General features: G+C 47.1%; 1 protein-coding gene across 2 annotated transcripts in view; it reads left to right on the plus strand.

Moving 5' to 3' along the window:
- Window positions 1-19,873, plus strand: part of LOC142895432 (protein furry homolog) — a 42,293-nt gene that overhangs the window by 15,537 nt on the left and 6,883 nt on the right. For both annotated transcript variants that reach the window (XM_076036472.1, XM_076036473.1), the window contains exons 8-50: window positions 743-911; window positions 1,228-1,320; window positions 1,405-1,503; window positions 1,923-2,024; window positions 2,232-2,335; window positions 3,269-3,377; window positions 3,501-3,587; window positions 3,762-3,933; window positions 4,020-4,152; window positions 4,237-4,344; window positions 4,733-4,988; window positions 5,164-5,346; window positions 5,428-5,514; window positions 6,080-6,342; window positions 6,428-6,614; window positions 6,880-7,004; window positions 7,425-7,482; window positions 7,581-7,672; window positions 7,767-7,939; window positions 8,163-8,323; window positions 9,593-9,703; window positions 10,076-10,230; window positions 10,462-10,561; window positions 10,658-10,829; window positions 11,356-11,612; window positions 11,694-11,840; window positions 11,922-12,090; window positions 12,291-12,381; window positions 12,465-12,547; window positions 13,513-13,663; window positions 13,757-13,860; window positions 14,041-14,226; window positions 14,926-15,127; window positions 15,338-15,459; window positions 15,569-15,756; window positions 15,934-16,028; window positions 16,127-16,707; window positions 17,418-17,515; window positions 17,611-17,781; window positions 17,875-18,015; window positions 18,489-18,668; window positions 19,360-19,524; window positions 19,764-19,838. In XM_076036472.1, the coding sequence (XP_075892587.1) occupies window positions 743-911; window positions 1,228-1,320; window positions 1,405-1,503; window positions 1,923-2,024; window positions 2,232-2,335; window positions 3,269-3,377; window positions 3,501-3,587; window positions 3,762-3,933; window positions 4,020-4,152; window positions 4,237-4,344; window positions 4,733-4,988; window positions 5,164-5,346; window positions 5,428-5,514; window positions 6,080-6,342; window positions 6,428-6,614; window positions 6,880-7,004; window positions 7,425-7,482; window positions 7,581-7,672; window positions 7,767-7,939; window positions 8,163-8,323; window positions 9,593-9,703; window positions 10,076-10,230; window positions 10,462-10,561; window positions 10,658-10,829; window positions 11,356-11,612; window positions 11,694-11,840; window positions 11,922-12,090; window positions 12,291-12,381; window positions 12,465-12,547; window positions 13,513-13,663; window positions 13,757-13,860; window positions 14,041-14,226; window positions 14,926-15,127; window positions 15,338-15,459; window positions 15,569-15,756; window positions 15,934-16,028; window positions 16,127-16,707; window positions 17,418-17,515; window positions 17,611-17,781; window positions 17,875-18,015; window positions 18,489-18,668; window positions 19,360-19,524; window positions 19,764-19,838 (6,505 nt within the window). The remainder of the gene's footprint in view (window positions 1-742; window positions 912-1,227; window positions 1,321-1,404; window positions 1,504-1,922; window positions 2,025-2,231; window positions 2,336-3,268; window positions 3,378-3,500; window positions 3,588-3,761; window positions 3,934-4,019; window positions 4,153-4,236; window positions 4,345-4,732; window positions 4,989-5,163; window positions 5,347-5,427; window positions 5,515-6,079; window positions 6,343-6,427; window positions 6,615-6,879; window positions 7,005-7,424; window positions 7,483-7,580; window positions 7,673-7,766; window positions 7,940-8,162; window positions 8,324-9,592; window positions 9,704-10,075; window positions 10,231-10,461; window positions 10,562-10,657; window positions 10,830-11,355; window positions 11,613-11,693; window positions 11,841-11,921; window positions 12,091-12,290; window positions 12,382-12,464; window positions 12,548-13,512; window positions 13,664-13,756; window positions 13,861-14,040; window positions 14,227-14,925; window positions 15,128-15,337; window positions 15,460-15,568; window positions 15,757-15,933; window positions 16,029-16,126; window positions 16,708-17,417; window positions 17,516-17,610; window positions 17,782-17,874; window positions 18,016-18,488; window positions 18,669-19,359; window positions 19,525-19,763; window positions 19,839-19,873) is intronic.

A 19,873-nucleotide genomic window follows, 5' to 3' on the forward strand; every position in this document is an offset into this window, starting at 1 on the left:
CCGTTCCCTAATATCTCTGTGCAAAACAAGCCTCCCTCGCTCCTGAGGAGATTGGAACACGATGTGTTGGAGAAAACACACTTTTGGACAGGTCCCTTTCACACCAAACTAGGACTGGAAATAGACGTGTGTGTATTTTGAAGTTGCCAGATCATAGCAACAGCGAGCAAAGCCCTCAAAGCAGAGGTACGGTCAGTGAGCACGCTGCACCGGCCAGACCGGGAGCCTCGCTTTGCTTGCCGATCACCATCAGACGCGGCTATTGAATGTGGGGATTTCAGCAACCTTTTAATTTTGCTTGATTATGTCGATCCATTTTTTTTTTTTCTTGGTCCGTCAGTCCAATTAGAGGTCAGCATGCACTTAAACTGCAGATACGGCTGTAATCAGCTGTATAGCCAGTGGGGAAGACGAGGTCAAGAGCTGCTCGTATGAGCTCCCGTGATGAATTATTGTCTAAATATAGACCAACCTTAGAATCCCATCACTGCTCCATTGTGGTTGGAGGGATCAGGTGCTCGATGAGGAGTTCATTGCGGGGCACAGACACGCAGTCTGAGATGAAGATGATATTTTTAGGAGCTAGGCTCCCGAGCTATTGTCACTATGTTGAGCCTGCGTCACTACTAGTTGCACAACAAATCAGGGATGCTGCTCTGTGCAAGTGCTCGTGCGGAATTTGTCCATGTCATGTCTTCACATTCTCTTCTTCTCTCGTCTGGTGTTTTGTTGTTTTAAACAGGTTTCCTGCCGTGAAGAAGAAGTTCATGAACGAGCTGAAGGAGCTGCGGCAGAAAGAGCAGAGTCCGGCGGTGGTCCAGAGCACCATCAGCCTCATCATGGGGGTCAAGTTTTTCCGAATTAAGATGTACCCTGTTGAGGATTTTGAAGCATCTTTTCAATTCATGCAGGTATATGACACTCCATCAGAAATGTTGCGAACACACCGTGCAGCAGTGTGGACCAAAGCCTTGTCTCAAGCTTTACTGTGTGGAGAATATTATGTTATATAATATGCACACAATCATTTATTTATGTAACGTCTTGTGTTGGCTTGAAAGCAAAATATCAAGATTTTCTATTGTTTGACTTTGACTCCAGAATATTTTCCATTAGCCTTCCCTTTAGCAGCACAGCTTCGGGATTATTTATCTTGTACATTTTTGTGATTTGAATTGGGACAACTCCTCGGCGCTGAGTGACCCTTCGACTAATGTCTTTCTGCAGGAGTGTGCCCAGTATTTCCTGGAAGTCAAAGACAAGGACATTAAGCACGCCTTGGCCGGCCTCTTTGTTGAAATTCTGGTTCCTGTTGCGGCGGTAAGTCATTTACCCCAGTGCGGGTTGCGTGCACCGGAAGTCCGAAGGGGACGCAGCCTGTGTGTGACGTCTTGTGTCGTGCAGGCTGTGAAGAACGAGGTGAACGTGCCGTGCCTGAGGAACTTTGTGGACAGCTTGTACGACACCACCCTGGACTTGTCCTCCAGAAAGAAGCACTCGCTGGTGAGGAAACTGTTTGGGCAGTTTGTTTGTGCAACACCCCTGTTTTCACTCCGACGCCCTCCGCATGCCTGGATGCCTGCGGTCTCTCTAAATCCTCAGGCATTCCAAGGTCACTGTTGTCTAGACTGTTCACTTGCAATGTCACAGTCCACTCGAGAAATAATTTATTAGGTGAAGGCAGGATGACTTTTCCAAGGATGAACAAGCAGGAGTGAGAGCAGCGCTGTGTGCAGAAGCCAAAGTGGGGACCCTACAAATTGCAATTTGCAGATACCTTCTGCTTATTATACATACATGTCCTGAAATTATTCACTCAGAGGCAATATTCAGTGTAGTGACTATCAGACAAGCAGGTCAATATGAAACCAGTGTATTTGCCCCATGTTAAGAGATCTCAGCAGTGAATTTTCTCCACATAGGCATTTTACCCGCTGGTGACGTGTCTGCTGTGCGTGAGCCAGAAACAGTTCTTCCTCAACAGATGGCACGTCTTCCTCAACAACTGCCTCTCAAACCTGAAGGTAAAGCGCAAACATGCTAGACTACATTAGTATTCGTTAAATAATTAGAATGCTTGAAATGTTTTTGGATTTTCTTCTTTTTCTTTTTTCAGACATTTCAAACGTTGACTAGAATTTGGGCTGTTCGCATCCTTGTTTCTGCACCTGCCCGTCAGTGATGTTCTGTGATTTTATTTATTTGTTTTTATTTTTTTCATGTCATTGCAGAGTCGAGACCCTAAAATGGCTCGTGTTGCACTGGAATCCCTTTATCGGCTGTTGTGGGTCTACATGATCAGAATCAAGTGTGAGAGCAACACTGCAACGCAAGGGTAAAGCAGTTTAACCCCGTGGCTGTGTTTCAAATGATGCATTTTCATTTAAACGCTTCACTTCAGCTCAATTCAATGCAATATGTTAATTTTGAGGTACTGGGCACACACGGATGTTTTGAACTTTCCAGAAGAGTTTTTTTTTTTTTACTGACTTTTCCTTTTTTTTTCTTTTTTTTCTTGTCTTCTTCTCCTTTTTTAAATAGAAACGTGCACACAGAAGGAAAATGCAGTAAAGGCAGCAATTTATATCCAATAGCCAAGCACACAGTGACACATTATGGCCTAATTTGAAATGTGCAGGCATAACCAGGAGCAAAGTTGACTAGCTAGCATGCTAACACCACATACACCACCAATATGGTGTTTGTTGAGGGTGTGAAGTGCCATTACACACAATTTTTTATAGTATGCAAATAGTACATGACATTTTCACAGACTGAGCCAAAACTCACAGTATTTCACGACTTGTACAGCCTTGCTCTAGACTTTCTAGTGGCGGCAATATTGCCTTCAGAAGCTAATGAAAGAGTTAGGGTGACGTATGTCTGAGTCTCGGTTGTTGCTGATAAGAAGGACTGAGCAAACACAGTGCATGTGTGGGAAGAAAGAGCAGCAGAACACATTAACCGGCAAGTACATTTATGGAGGCAGAGGAGTGAAGGCCTCGGCTAGATTGTGAGTGCCGATAAAGCCGGGTTAATCTGCTGTTTACAGATGTTATTATGAGCCAAACCCACTTGAGAAAATAGGTCACGCCAGACTTTCAAGCGAGTTAATTAGACCTAAAATAAACTAGACCTAAAAATAAAGCTCCCCCAAAAGCAGTGGAAAAACACCGGAAAAGCAGCTCTCCAATTTACATGTCATCGTACGAGAAAATGCCTGGTAAACGCTTTCACCTCACAAGTTTTGCTGTTTCTGTGTCCCCAGACGGCTCAACACCATTGTCACGACACTTTTCCCGAAAGGATCTCGCAGTGTGGTGCCCAGAGACATGCCCCTCAACATCTTCGTCAAGATCATCCAGTTTATTGCACAGGTAAACGCCACAAGGTGCATTAGATCAAAAGAAATGGACAGAAATGGTTTTTCAAAACCAGATCTTTTACTCGATCTTGGTGAACATTTTATTTATTTGTTCACTTGGTTTTATTTTTTTCAGGAAAGACTTGATTTTGCCATGAAAGAAATTATCTTTGACCTGCTTTGTGTTGGAAAACCAGCAAAAGCCTTCAGTCTTAATCCAGAGGTACGTGTCCAGCTGTCAATCGCTAATATGTTACTTAATTAATAACTTTTTATTAAATATGCCAAGCTCATGTACAGTGGGGTTCTGCTTAGTTCCAGGACTAACAACACAATGGCAGATGATAACGATAGAGAGCAAGATTCCCATTTGTTGATTCAATTGTTCATTTGGCAGAGAATGAATATTGGTCTGCGAGCATTCCTGGTCATCGCTGACAAGCTGCAGCAGAAGGACGGCGAGCCACCCATGCCTAACACTGGTTGCACTTTACCCTCCGGACACACGCTCCGAGTCAAGAAGACCTACCTGAGCAAAACGCTGACGGACGAGGAGGCCAAAGTCATCGGTGGGTGAAACAGACCTGAGCCGGTGGATGTTACTGCCCTGGCGTTCTCCTGGAACTGTAAAGGAAGTGTTTTTCCTTCTCCCCAGGGATGTCGCAGTATTATTTCCACGTCAGGAAAGCGATTGACAACATCCTGAGACACCTGGACAAGGAGGTGGGACGCTGCATGATGATGACCAACGCGCAGATGCTGAACAAGGAGCCCGAGGACATGATCACGTATGCCGCGCACACGACCTGCGAAATTAAACTTCAACACACTTCTTTTCTTTTAGCATCTAAATTTAAATTTGACCCTCTCAGAGGTGAAAGGAAACCCAAGATCGACCTGTTCAGGACTTGCGTCGCTGCCATTCCTCGCATCCTGCCTGACGGGATGTCCAAGCTGGAGCTCATAGACCTGCTGTCTCGGTCAGTCGACCCTCTTAAATGCTCATTAAATGCTTTGCATTGTTCCGCTAATGCCTGTTTACGATTCCTGGCATCAGATGTATGAAGTTCTAATGTTCGTGCTGGCGGACTTCCAGTCGCTGAGTGTTTTTAAAACAAAGCCAAAGGCCCGATCGGTTCAATTAAACATGACAAATGTCAGAAATGAACTTGTGGACTCAGCACAGGTTATTATTTTATTGGTGCTCACTGGTTATTTTTGTCTACTGGAAGATTTTCTTTAAGTGGTTGCTAAATTTGAATAAATAAAATATTTTCTTCATGTCATGTCATTTTTTGTAACAATAATTCTGAATCTGTTTCCCAGTCGCAGCTGATAAGGGTCGTTATCATCTCTTTCTTCCTCCAGACTGACCATCCACATGGACGATGAGCTGCGTCTCATAGCCCAGAACTCAATGCAGAGCCTGCTGGTGGATTTCGCTGACTGGCGCGACGACGTGCTGTTCGGTTTCACCAACTTCCTGTTACGTGAGGTCCAGGACACTCACCAGGGGCTGTTGGACACGTCTGTAAAGCTTCTGCTGCAGCTGCTCACACAGTGGAAACTCACTCTGGCTGCCCTGGGGAAGAGCTACGAGACTGCTAAAGTACACACTGCCGAGGTAACACAACTTTGTGTCGCATTTTTTTTCCCCTGTCTACATTTGAACTCTTGTTTCACTGCTGAATCTTTAACAAGCGGCTGCAGGACCTTTTCGGGGAACCGGATGTTTGAAGTTGTTAATGTCGCTGCGAACTGAAGCTTTATTTTTTTTCTTTTGTTCGTGCTCGCCTCAGCTGCTGCAGGCCAGCTCGGCTCTCAAGATACCTGCCGAGCGCGGCCCGCACTCCACCGTCCTGCACGCCGTGGAGGGGCTGGCGCTGGTGCTGCTCTGCTCCTGCCAGCTGAGCACGCGCAGGCTGGCCATCGCCATCCTGCGGGAGATACGCAGCCTCTTCGTGACCATCAAGCAGTCAGAGGTGAGAACAGATAGAAGGTCTTGGCGGCTGGTGTCGCCGATTTTGATTTTGCTTTGACTTACTTTGTCTCCTCCCACACAGGATGATGACAAACCAATGATTGACATCATGGACCAGCTCAGCCCTGCGATCCTGGAGAGCTTCGCCAGCGTGGCCGTCTCTGATGCTGTGAGTCGCTGATTTTTTTTTACTGCAAACAGCATTTGCAGTCCACATGTGTGGATTGTTATGCATGGAGTTACATAAACCAGGACAGACATGGATGGAAGGTGCAGCCAGGCAAAGATTCTATTCAACGCTGTTCATTTCACATGAAGCATTTACGCGTTTCCTCCATGGAAGGATCAGGTGTCACCTTAACAGCACGGAGCGTTCACTCAACTGTGTGATAAAAGCTTCATTTAGTTTTTGACCCAGAAATAAAAAATTACCGAATGAACAGCTGGAGCTAAGCAGCCGCTGACCTTTTTTTATTTATGTAATCATTAAGCTGTCATGGCACTGAAAATACAAACTGAGTGAGAAGAAAACTCAGGTGCCTTCTTCTTGTCCTAGTTTCAGCAGATGGCTGCAAACAGAGAACTTGGACATTTAAATCCGGAGATCTGTTTTAGTGTCTCATTCATGACCTTTATATTTCATTTACACGAGCGATTCTCCTGAATTAAATTGCTTACAATCACATTGTAGACATGGAGTGAAAAGTAAACCACTGCTGTGCTGTTTCACACAGGCGTCCTCCCTGCCTGCCGGCCACCACGTGGACCTCCAGTGGCTGGTGGAGTGGAACGCGCGCCTGGTCAACAGCCATTACGACATCAGGAGCCCCTCGCACGTGTGGATCTTTGCCCAGTCGGTGAAGGACCCGTGGGTGCTGTGCCTGCACAGCCTCCTGCGGCAGGACAACCTGCCCAAGCACTGCCCCACCGCCCTCAGCTTCGCCTGGCCGTACGCCTTCGCTCGCATGCAGACGCTCATGCCGCTGGTGGATCCCAAGTGAGTCAGAGCGCGGCAGTGCCGGTCACCAGGACCAGAGGACAAACAAGCATCTGATTCTGATTCCCTTGCGTGTTTTCACCAGTAACCCAGTGTACGCGAAGAAGACCAGCACCGCAGGCGGCGGAGACAATTACGTTCCGCTGTGGAGAAACTACCTAATCCTCTGCTTCGGAGTGGCAAAGCCCAGTATCATGAGCCCCGGCCACCTGAGAGCGTCGACACCTGAGATGTTGGCCACGCCTGACGGCGGTGTCAGCTACGACAGCAAGGTAGCACGCTCGCTCGCTCGCTGGCGGCGTTTTTAATTCCACTCGCCGCTTTGTCCCCCTGGGAATCGGGCACGTCGTTTTTTTGACGTTCAAAAGAAGAAGAAAAAACAACAGGGGTGTGAAATTACACCATAGCCGCCTTATGGAACGTGATGTGATATGTTTGCAGACTCTTCCATCAACGCCCGGCTGTGTAATTAGCGGCGCTGGAGCGGCTCTCAGGGTTTTACTTGTGTGACAGAGGCGCCTTTGTTTGATGTTCCAGGTCATCGGCAGCCCGTCGGTGGCTTGGCTCCTGAAGCAGTTGGTGCCACTGATGAGGGCGGAGAGCATCGATCTGACAGAGTCATTAGTCCTGGGCTTTGGCCGCAGCAACTCCCTTGTTTTCAGGTACATCACAGACTGGGCAAAGAGTCCTCCTGGACTTGCCAAGATGTTTTAAACGTCCTTAATTTCATTGGACAGCAGCGTGACGTCTCAATATTTCACTGGCAGGTCCGGGAAAAGTGCTGTTTGTTTTCCTCTTTAAATGGGTCAGAACCAATCAGATAATGCAGCAGAAATACCTGTTGACCTGCATCGGTGGGGATTAAGGTGGCGACCAGCGGGGGGATTACGACTGAGTGGGTCACAGTTGCCGTTTTCAGCTTTAAGCATTCCAGGAAAAATACCATCATATCCTCCATTTTCTGTAAAGAACGCTTGATGCTCTTTATGTTTGTCGGTGACATATGTAAGTTCTTGTTGACAAAGCGTTTAATTTTTTTGCTTTTAGCTTGAGCGGTTTGTATTGTGTTAATCTCCACGCAGGGAATTAGTGGAAGAGCTGCACCCGTTGATGAAAGAGGCCCTGGAAAGACGACCTGAGGTGGATTGATCTTTGTTACGACCCACAATTTTACCATGAGCACAAATCCTGATTTGAAGGTCGCACATTCAATGCTGACATTTGATGTTTTTTCTCAGAACAAGAAGCGGCGCGAGAGACGAGACCTGCTGAGGCTCCAGCTGCTGCGCATCTTCGAGCTGCTGGCTGACGCGGGCGTCATCAGCGACAGGTATCAGAAAGATAATATTCCACTTGTTCTTCTTTCTTTTTTTTTTCTTTTACCGCGCACTGATCTATTTTTATTTCAATACTTCCTGATGAAGCACAAACGGAGCTCTGGAACGCGACACCCTCGCCTTGGGCGCTCTCTTCCTGGAATATGTGGATTTGACTCGGATGCTGCTGGAAGCTGAGAATGACAAAGATGCGGAAATCCTCAAGGACATCCGAGCTCACTTCAGCGCAATGGTGGCCAATCTCATCCAGTGTGTGCCAGGTAGTCAGAGAGAGGATGAAAAGCTTTTCCTTTTTACTTATTCATATATTACTGGTATCACTTTCTAATTTTTCTACGATTGATTGTTGCCTTTGATTTGCATTGAAGGGGACTGTGGTCCAATTTTGTTTTGTTGTCTTACTAGGTATGATTATGCAATGACAGTAAAGACTTAACCGTCTATCCATCTATCATATAGAAGGTGTTTTGTTTCCATCCCCAGTGCACCACAGGCGCTTCCTGTTTCCGCAGCAGAGCCTTCGGCATCACCTCTTCATCCTCTTCAGTCAGTGGGCCGGTCCTTTCAGCATCATGTTCACACCGCTGGACCGCTACAGTGACCGGAATCACCAGATCACCAGATACCAGTACTGTGCCCTCAAGGTAAAAACATATAACCTTGTCTCATCAGTTTTCATTCAATAATGTAAATTCCTCGTCCACACACAACCAGTCAGGATCGGCACCTATTGGGTTCACTATGTCAAAATGTCTGCGGTTCTCTGTGCACTCTTTCTCCATAAGTGAACTGCTAAGCTGACAGCCGTTTCCCTCTTTGCTGACAGCGCGGCCCAGATACCTGTTTGCCATTATTTGGATGATTTACTCTCAGATGGGAGTGGCTTTTCAGGCCTCACGCTCCACTGAGAACTATTTATGAAAATGAATACCCCTTCACCCCTTCACCTTTCGCTCTGTAGCAAAACAAACGTATGCAGCCAGTAGATCAGCTTTGTCTTCACAAAAAGCATACATGGCTGTTATTTTTAATTCATTCGTTTTTTTGTTCTTAGTTTGCAGTCAATAAGTGCTGACAAGGCTGTCGGCAGCATGCTGCGATTCGAGCCACTTTCCCCGTCAAACGCAAAACATGTGCGAAGCTAAGTCTCTTGTTTGCCGCGTACGTGGCTCCACCCGAAAGACAAATGCAAGTTGTTCCAGCAGCCTCTACGCCCTGTTAAACCTGGAATCAACGACCCATGTTCTGCGTCCGCCGTCCTGCTGTTCATTTGAGGCCCTTGCTGTGAACAGAGGACTTAGCAGGTTGACAAACATGAGTCACGGGGAAATGTCACACGAGGTTCCACAGAAAGCCCTGTGCAGCTGTAACACACACACACACACACACACACACACACACACACACACACACACACACACACACCAGACTCCCAGACAGCGTGTTCGCGGCATATTTAGCCCTGTGTTTACATCCTTCAGCAAACACCCTGGTTTTAGCTTCCTGCTAAAAGTGATGCCTTGTTGAGTCGTGTACATGTTTGGATGGGGGTAAACACAAGCTGGCTGCATGAAGGTCTGGGAGAGCAGAGTGAATGGTGATGTTGCCGCTAACCGTTGGGGTGTCAATCCCATTTATTACTTCACAAAGGGCTGATTACCAAAATTCAAAATAAATAAATTAAACAAGAATGGCCTTCTCTTCTTCTGGTCAGGTCATTGATAGGCTGTAGACTTATTCCATTGTTAAGTGTTTTTTTTGCACAACATAGGACCTTTAACAAACCCTGACTACAGTCGTCTCTCTTAAGTGTGTGCAATAACTCAGCAGGGGGGGAAATAGAAGATCTGCAAATAATTCCTTCCTTGCTTTAAAAAAAAATCTATAACATATGAATGTTGTTTGCTCCTCAGGCCATGTCTGCTGTGCTGTGCTGCGGGCCTGTGTTTGATAACGTCGGCCTCTCCCCAGACGGGTACCTCTATAAGTGGCTGGATAACATCTTGGCCTGCCAGGATCACCGGGTACGTGGCCAACATTTTGCCACCACGCTGCTTTGAAAACAAAGAGTTGACCCAGAAAGGCTGTTAATAGTTCACAGCAGTACAGACAAAAGTCAGAGGCTTGTCTTTTCTAAATGCTGCCCAATATTCTAATTAGATGTAATACAAACTAAAGCACCTGCATGTTTATTTTGCATACTCCCTTTGCAGTGTCTCCTCCACATGTTTTCAACTAGGCCAGTTTACAATAATCCAAAATATCATCTTTTTTTTTCTCTTAGTAGAGCTGCTGGAATCATTTCACAATGAATCCCTCAATGTTGTAAAAGTCACACAAAGCCTCAGACGTGTCGCTCAGCGGAGTCTCTGTGCTCTCGCCCGCCACTGCCACAGGTCCACCAGCTGGGCTGCGAAGTTGTCATCCTGCTCCTGGAGCTCAACGCCGACCAGGTCAACCTCTTCAACTGGGCCGTGGATCGCTGCTACACGGGCTCCAGCCAGCTCGCCTCGGGCTGCTTCAAAGCCATCGCCACCGTCTGTGGCAGCAGGTAGGAAGTGCGAGAGAGCCTCTTTCATCTCATCACATGGCACTTGCATCCTTTTTTTTTCCTATCACAGCTTCAAACAGAATACTTAGCTTAAGTGTGACAACTACAACACGTCTCCCTAAAAGACTTAACAACACCTTAAATCTCGATGATAAACGACTTGTTTGAAATGTGATGATCTGTTAAAGAAAAAATACCTCAGTGTTCTTTTTCCTCCTTGTGTCCCAGCAGAAACTACCCAGGAGACATCGTGACTCTGCTCAACCTGGTGCTCTTCAAGGCCTCAGACACCAACAGGGAAACCTACGAGATTTCGATGCAGCTAATGCAGGTGAGCAACGCAGGCGTCCCGCGCCTGCTGTGCTTTGTCCAGTCACGTCCTCCTGTGCTGCCGGCAATAAATCACACGCACGTTTCTTCTCAAAAGGTCCTCGAAGCAAAGTTGTTTCTGCACTCCAAGAAGATCGCCGAGCAGAAGCCAAACTGCATCCTGTACGGCACCCACGGTCCGCTGCCGCCTCTCTACAGCGTGTCTCTGACTCAGCTCTCCAGCCAGCTGGCCAGGATGTACCCTGAGCTCACGCTGCCTTTATTCTCAGGTAGGTGACGTAAGCCGTATCTTATCTGTGGGTGGGACTCGTCAACTCTGAAGGGATTTCCATGTGATTCTGGTTGCGGATGAGACAGACTGTGTTTTTCCATGTAACTGCAACCTGTCTGTGAATTCCACAGAAGTCCCTGATTCATTCGCTTGTTCCTTTTTCAGGACGTATTAGCAAAAATACTTAGTTCTGTAAATCAGCCTTTTGTGATGTCACAAGGGGCACTGATATCTCACCAAGGCTACCTGGCCCCCAGCCATGTTTGAAACTGCTTTGTGGCCGTCTTCTTTTTTTCCACTTCCAAATATATGAAAGGTCCAAAAAGGCAGGGTGCAACAGGCTGTAAACAGAGGGTTGCATTACATTGTTCTTGTGATATACATAATATACATTTATCTATTTGGATAAGTGTTGTTTTTTCATATAATAACTCATGAAGGCAGCCACAGAGGAGTCCAGGAAAAGAATGAAGGAGCCGCTAATCGTTTCATTCTTTCCTCCTTTCTGCTACTTCTTCTTGCAGAGGTTAGCCAGAGGTTTCCCACCACTCATCCCAACGGGAGGCAGATCATGCTCACGTACCTCCTGCCCTGGCTCGGCAACATCGAGCTGATGGACAGCGGCCTTTTGCTCCCGGTCTTTACGCCGTGCACCTCAAATTACGACACCTCAAGCCACGCCGCCGGTAGCGGCTCATCGCATCAGCTGAGGGGCACAGGCTGGGGCTCCCTGCAGGCCACGTCCATGGTGCTCAACAATCTCATGTTCATGACCGCTAAGGTACTGCTATCCCGCTATTGGAGGATGTGATTTCTTTGAGGACGACGGGGCAAAACTAACTCTTTACATTTGTCACGTCAGTACGGGGACGATCTACCCGGAACGGAGATGGAAAACGCCTGGAATTCCCTCGTCAGCAGCGAGAAGTGGCGCAACAACCTGAGGACCACGCTGCAGTTTCTGATCACACTGTGCGGAGTGAGCAGCGACACCGTCCTTCTGCCCTACGTAAGAAATCTGCCCTCATTACTTCGTCTTCATTTGTCATTTCCCGGTTCCTAAACAATATCCTGTGACGTATCTGCTCAGATCAAGAAGGTGGTGATCTACCTGTGCCGCAACAACACTGTGCAAATCATGGAGGAGCTGCTCTTTGAGTTGCAGCAAACGGACCCGGTCAACCCTGTCGTGCAGCACTGCGACAGCCCTCCTTTCTACCGCTTCACTGCCACGAGCAAAGTCTCCATAGCAGCTTCAGGTGTGTTTTTTTTCAGCAGAATTGAAGCAATCTTTGATAAAATTTAGTGATAAAAATGACTTGATTTTTTTAAATGAAGAAAATCTACCCATTTCAATGGCCGACTTGCATAGTGTGCATGTGTTTTTACGGTAGCTCTCTATGGTGTCTTAAAGCAATACAGTTCTTCTCATCTATTTTAGCATATTGTCTATTTCTAGGCACTACGTCCAGCAGCAACACTGTGGTTGCGGGCCAGGAGCTCTTCCCTGACACTGATGACGGCAAGACTTTAAAGGAGAATGAGGAGAGGTACATAATATCTCACGGCTTATCATACGATTAATTACAGTCCGTGCAGGACCCATGGTGAATAATCTTTCTGCTGACCCCAGGCTTAGCCACATAATGCGAGCCCACAACCGCCTGGAGTCACGCTACAGCAACAGCTCAGGGGGATCATACGATGAAGACAAGAGTGAGTGGTGGTATTTTTTTTTTTTGTTGTTGTTTTTTTTGTTCCCAGTGAAAAATGTGGCTTTTCATGGTCTGGCGAGTAGTGGAGCACACAGGCTGAGTTTAAGGGGTAAGATGGTGACCAATGTGGTGCCATTTATAATGCATGGGCAGTGCCGTGTTGCCTGGGGCTCTTGAAAAGGCTTCTGTGAGAACTGGCACAGAAATAAAAGCAGTCAAGCATGGGGGCCTCCGCACTGCTGCCACTAACCCAAAAACGTCTTTGTTGCACGTCTTTGCTGTTTGTTGCTGTGAATTAGTCCTGATGACAAGTTTAAACAGGATAGTTGCACAATGAAAAGGGTGCTAAATGAGCTCTTCACTGTAAACATATCGACTTGAGTTTGTCGCAGGGTTTGTTGTTCAAGTGTTTTTTGGTTATTTAAAGGCTCATTTAAAATCAATAAAATCAGTGTAATATGTTCACTAAATTCTATCAATAATGTGTCTCCTGCCTGTCACTGAACCTTCCAGAAATCAGAAACTACAACCTTTATTACTCGTCTTGCACCACTTTTCAGAAAGTGTGCGTTAAAACATTAAGTTCTTAAAATCTTCAATTTGTGACGTCACAAAGGGCATTGTTATCTCACTGATACCCCTCTCATGGTTGTGTTAACACCCCCAGCAGTGAGCTAATAGTGAGACTATAAACAGCAGCCCAAAAGTTTGCTGTTTTCTGGAGAGCTAGAGACGTTTTTGTTTCGTATTTATTGAAAGATTAATATGGTGTCGCACCTCCACTGAAGACCAGCGTGAAAAATGAAGAACTGAAAATGATGCATTATTTATTCAATGCACCTCTCATTAGTCGTTGTCCTTCATGCCTATAGTTAATAACCTAATGGGTAAATCTGCAGAGTTTTCCATGTAGAAATACTGTATTGCAGGGTATGCATCAACTGTATTACTCTGTGTGACCCCCAGGTGAACCTTTACCGCCCTATGCCGATTGGCTGATGGTTGTCATCGACACAAACCAGCCTCATCCTCTGCCCATGCCCCTGAACGGAGGATGCTGGGCTCCGCTGGTGGACTTCTTGCCAGAGACCATCACCCCCAGAGGACCACTGCACAGGTCAGACCACTGCATCACCCTTAATAACCGCAATTTCTTTTTTTTTTATTATTATTAAAAAGGGTCTAAAAGGTTTTTCCTCCCCAATTACAGGTGCAATATAGCCGTGATCTTTATGACAGAGATGGTGGTGGACCACAGTGTGAGAGAAGACTGGATCATGCACTTGCCCTTACTACTGCATGCCTTGTTTTTGGGTGAGTTCATGTTGCACCAACACGGAATGTGCACAGTCAGGAAAATCCAAATCCATGTCTTTCGTCAAACCGATTGTGTCGTGATTTGTTCCTTTGCTGTAAATACGGGCCTAATACAGGCTGTGAGACAGTGTCAGATTAAGATGTGACGTGACGAACGACTCTCGTTTCTCTCGCCAGGCATGGACCACTACCGTCCTGAGGTGTTTGAGCACAGCAAGCGTCTCCTTCTCCACCTGCTCATCACCTTGTCCTGCAACAGCAACTTCCAGGCCATCGCCTCGGTGCTGCTGCAGACGCGCGAGCTGAACGGAACCAAGACCCTGACGTGCAAACCCAGCCCTCAGCCAGAGAATCTGCCCTCAGGTGAGCAGAGGAAACACATATATGCCTGAAACGGCCTTGAAATGTCTCGACCGGAAATATTTCCACGCTTGCTTATGTCAACCCCCCCCCCCCAAAAAGTAGACAATATTGCCATGAACGTGGTATTTACGTGACTCACATGAGTTTCAAAGAGGAGATACGTTTCTTATCTGGGGGGTAAAATACTCGGACGCTGTGCCAAAAGCAATATTGAGCCCATAGGACATCAAAGGTCGTGATTAAAGCATTCCATTGTGCTATTTTTACCCTCCTGCACAAATTGGGGCCATCTGCTCAGCTTGGATAGGCCCGTTTGGCTCACCTCCTCCCCCCTTCCCCCCCCTCCCTACCCCTTTGTCGATGCTTGTTTTTGCAAATGTCAAGGCATTTTGAAGTGTCCAGAGTATTCTTTGTCCATGTTTTCATTTAAACAGAGCTTTGATGTTCAAAATAGCGATCTCTTTATTCGCATAACATCTCACAGCTAAAATAATAGTGCGCCAAGTTAGAGCTGATGACAACTCCCAATGTGTCCCATTCTTAAAAATACTTTGACAATCTTATTTTTATTTTAGATTGTGCATTCCAGAAAAAATATGACCTGGCAGAGTAGCAAGACATCAAGGAAATAAACAAACATCCATGTGAACATTCTGGACCCATTTTTAACCACGCAGCCTTTTTTCTCGGTCTATTCAGGAGGATGCTTCGAGTTCCTACGCGAGTGTCAGGCCTCTCCCGTTCCAGACTCGGGCCTGAGTTCCTCCTCGACGTCGTCCAGTCTGAGCCTGGGTGGCAGCATCAACAACCTGCCCGAGATGACCCATGACGTGGAGGATCGGGTGATCTCCAGCAAAATGGACGAGAAGACAAACAAGCTCGTCGAGTTCCTAACCACGAGGTACTGGAGGGGACGGTTGTTGAACCCTGATGCTGTAATTACCAGTAAAGCCAAAGCAATTTAATACACTGCATCCACATCATATATACTTTATGACACAATATCTCTTGATTGAGCTTACCCCCTAGTGGTGATTTATGGATGGTGCAGGAGGTTCTTAGGCAAGAGTAGGTTGGAAAATGACTAGGAGACTTTTTTATGGTTTACCAGAGCATATGGACCGCTGTGGTGCCATGAGGACATCTCACCAAAGAACCAAGTCTCCAAAAGTACTGGACAGCTGACCAACTTCCTGCGATATGTGATCTCTGTGTTCAAGGAGTCCAAGTCAGGTAACTCTCAGCGCTTGTCACTGTCGAGGGGGCATTGCCATCACTTGGTTTGTCTGCTTCAATTTTTTCTTTGTCCTTGTTTCATTTCCTTTCCTCTTTGCTTGGTCAGATTTGCACCTGGAGCAGCAGCTCAGCGACGTGGCGCTGCAGACGGCCTTGTGCAGCTCGTCCCGTCACTACGCCGGACGTTCCTTCCAGGTGTTCCGGGCCCTCCGGCAGCCCATCTCTGCCCGGGCCGTCTCCGACCTGCTGTCCAGGCTGGTGGAGGTAGTCGGCGAGCACGGAGAGGAAGTGCAGGTCAGTGAACCTGGTGTATGTGCTCAGAAATAATCTGTGCATGATTATTGAATCTCCCAACAAAAATGCACTTTTCTTCTTTTTCATTTGTTTTCTTTGAAAGGTTTAAAAAAATAAAATATTCTTATTCTGACAAACATTGTGTTTCATTACAATTACCTTTTTCTCTTCTTGCAGGGTTATGTGATGGAAGTATTACTTACACTGGAATCTGTAGTGGACAACTTAGCCGAATGTCTCAAGAACAACGATCTCATGGCTGTCCTGACAAGGTCTGCTTGTGCTTTTAAAATATAAATCTATTTCAGGATTTCTTATTATCCCCGGAAAACAAAAGGAATTCAATATATTTTAATCTTCTCCCTTACAGAGCCTCCTCCCCAGATTTCCTCACCAGCTTGAAGTTGCTGTCCAACAGGAAGAGCACGGGGCAGCTGAACAGCAAAAGAGAGGATCGAGGCGGCCACCAGAGGAGCTCCTCCGTCCCCAAGAAGTTCGGCGAGGCCGACAGATGGTCCGACCCGCCTCGCAGCGCCACGCTGGACCGCATCCAAGCCAGCGAACAGCAGACTCTATTAGCCAGGACCAGGAGCTCGTCCTCCTCCAAGGACAACGTCAGCGACCCGGCCAACGTCAACCACCCCAGCAACCTGCTGGCCACCGTCTTCTGGGTGGCCGTGTCGCTGATGGAGTCGGACTTTGAGTTCGAGTACCAGATGTCTCTCCGGCTGTTGAACAAGCTGCTGGGCTACATGTCGCTGGACAAGCCCGACAACAGGGAGAAGCTGGAGAAGCTGCAGAGTCAGCTGAAGTGGAGCAGCTTCACGGGGCTCCAGCAGCTGCTGCTGAAGGGCTTCACCTCTGTGTCCACCACCGACATCACGCTGCAGATCTTCTGCCAGCTCACGCCACTGTCCCGGGTGCCTGTCGTGGACACTTCACAAGCCATAGGTATCAACACCGGTCTCCAAAAAAAGTTATAAATGTGTAATTACCTGTTTTGTGCCAAAGCAAACAGAAAAACTGTATATTTCTTCTTGGTTGGAGTACCTGCATGTTCTTATTCCTGGGTTGGAATCACAAAGTGGCCTTTGTGCTTTAGTTTATTTATGCACCATGACTTTCCAAGTCTCAATGCAAGGTCTGACATTAAAGCACCAGTGTTATCATAAAACACTCAAATATTACTACAGAAAGGGTAATTACCATCAATGACCACTCACATCAGAATCAGAAGCACGTTTATTGCCAAGTTTGTTTTACACTGACAAGGAATTTTCTCTAGTGTAGTTGGCGCAATACAAAAAAGAACAGCTAACTTTACTAAATATAGAAAAATATATTTGTACATGAAAGAAAGAATGAAAGAAATAATAAAATATAATGCGCAACATAAGTCCGTTGTACACATATAATTAAATATATATAAGCACAGTAACAGACTGGAACCACACAATAAGATTTATTGTCACAGCAAGCACAAAAAAATCCAGAGAAATACATTCAGACCCTCCAGTTGCCTCACAAACTCAATGATGATTTCAGGAGGCAGCTGAACTTGAGCTTGCGTCTTTCTCCGGGGTGTTGAGCTCCTCGCACTTTGATGGAGAGATCCGATGGTCCGCTTACTCTTATTAATCCACACGTTTGTCTTCGTCCAGGATTTCCCCTGAATGTTCTCTGCCTGCTGCCGCATCTTGTGCAAAACTTTGATGGCCCCACGCTGTTCTGCCAAGACGCTGCTGAGAGGATTGCCCAGGTTCGCCCCTGTTTGATCACCTTCCCCTTTAATCGTCCTTACAAAACCTCTGTCCTACTGAAACTCCTACATCTGTTTTTTGTACTTCCATGCAGGTGTGCCTCGAGGAGAAGAATGCCAAGCTCTCCAACCTCGCTCACGTCATGACCCTGTACAAGACGCATTCCTACACCCGAGACTGCTCCTCCTGGGTCAGCGTGGTGTGTCGGTATCTTCACGAGGCGTTCTCAGACATCACCCTCAGCCTGGTCACCTACATGGCTGAGGTCTGTTTGCGGAGGCAGTGGTACATCGGCCGCTCGACGTAACAAAAAAGGACGGTCGTACTCACTCGCCGTGTTTCATCCCCCTCTCGACAGCTGCTGGATAAAGGTCTCCCCAGCATGCAGCAGACCCTGCTGCAGATCATCCACAGCCTCTTGAGTCACATGGACCTGAGTGGGATTCAGGCCAAGACGTTCAACGTGGAGGTGCTGAAGACCATTGAGAAGTTTGTCCACGTGAGTCCAAGCACATGGATAAATCTCTTGGCTGCAGATACAGAGCTGTGTCAGTTCAATGCACATGGCTGTTTTTGTTTTTTCGTGTTAAATTCGACCCTCACTGTAGATGCAATCATTGGAATCCTTCAGCCGGCATTTTCATTTTTTTGAAGTGACAGAAGCCGTCTTATGTCACCTCAGTTAGCTTGCAGGCACACCCAAACTATAAACAGTCTGCCTTTTCTTTCGCTGCCGTCCAGGCCTCTGCCGAGTCTCACACTCCACTTTCCCCTCCGCTTCCTCGCAGCGAGCAGCCTGCCAGCGCGCTCACTCGACTCCAAAAATAGAAGAGCACTGTCCCACCCAGAGAGGCACATTCACCACGTGTTTGTTTCCAAACATGCACTTGTGTTAAGTTGCCCTGTCTGTGCGTATGATTGACCTTGTGCCTGTGCATGTGTGTGTGTATTCATGTCGTGCGTTGACGACAGACTGCCCATTGGGGGGAAGCGCTGAACATCCTGAAGCTGGTGGTTTCTCGCTCGGCCAGCCTGGTGCAGCCCGCGTCTCCGCACAGCGACCTGGCCTACGAGGACGTGAGCCGAGCCTGGGACCGCTCCTCCAAGGCGCTGCCTGGGAAAACGCTGGACTTCCACTTTGACATATCTGAGGTCAGATGCCCTTTGTCGCGTTTTTGCGTTTGATCCTGTGTGAAAGCTCTGAGGCTGGAAGCTCCTGCAGCTTGCAGCGAGAGCAGCGCCTATACTTTCCCTTGCTGTTTTTTTTTTTTTTTTTTTTTGCTGTTTTTTTTTTTTTTTTGCTGCAGTTTCCAGGGTGTGGTGCTTATTGAGGGTTCCATGGAATCTTGTTACGCTCTTTGGCGAGGAAACATTTCTTCCCTTTACTTAATGCTGCTCTTTCCCTTTGGCCAGATCCACTCCAGATTAGTTTTTTCGAGAGCTCGGAAGGTAAACACGTACAGGGCCGTCAGCGCGTCGCTGGCGAGTGCTGTCAAAGATAGAGAGTGTGTGAGTGCATGTGTGGGAACCGAACAGGGAGCTGTTTGTGCGGCTCATGAATGGCAGGAAATGACGTCAGCGTTCCGCTGCCGTCCTTTCTGCACATGAAGCGGGTGAGTCCCAGTAGACAGCCAGCAGCTTGTGTGTTGAAACTGAGACTCACAGGCCTTCCTTCTGCTCTTTCGAGGCTAAAGGGCAACATTAAAACAAACAGGAATGAGAAGAGGAGTAACATCTCTGAACGCACTGGACAGTCACCTCGCCTCCGAGTTCTGAAGCGCTTCTGTGGAACTGCAAAACGTTGGTTCCTGGAGGATAACACCTGCTGTGTCCCTCCCGCTAGACGCCCGTGATTGGCCGGCGCTACGATGACCTGCAGCGCTCAGCGGGCCAGGATGTGAGGAGCAGGGCCACAGCGGTGACCCGCAGCACGTCCTCGACCTCGTCTGGGTCCACCACCAACAATGTCCTGGTGCCGGTCAGCTGGAAGAGGCCTCAATCTTCACAGGTAAGCTCCTGAACATCCTGAAAATGTATTGCAGTCTTGCACTGAATGCACCGTATTTTAATTTGGATGTAATTTCAGTTGCAGGTAGTACGACACCTAACCCAAAAAGTCTTTATTAATCTTAACTTCTGATAGCAAACAGTTACCTGAAGACCAGTAGATCAAATGTCCATCCATCCATAGAACTTCTTTTATGAAAACTAAAAAATGTTGAAAATGCATCTTATTTTCCTCTGCAGAAACGGACACGTGAAAAACTGGTGAATGTTTTGTCTTTGTGCGGACAAGAAGTGGGACTCACGAAAAATCCCTCAGTAAGTCACACCCCTTATTATGATTGACAACACAT

Source organism: Nelusetta ayraudi, unplaced genomic scaffold (assembly GCF_046127955.1).
Source record: "Nelusetta ayraudi isolate G7.1 ecotype Tasmania unplaced genomic scaffold, CSIRO-AGI_Nayr_v1 ptg000048l, whole genome shotgun sequence".
NCBI lineage: Eukaryota > Metazoa > Chordata > Actinopteri > Tetraodontiformes > Monacanthidae > Nelusetta > Nelusetta ayraudi.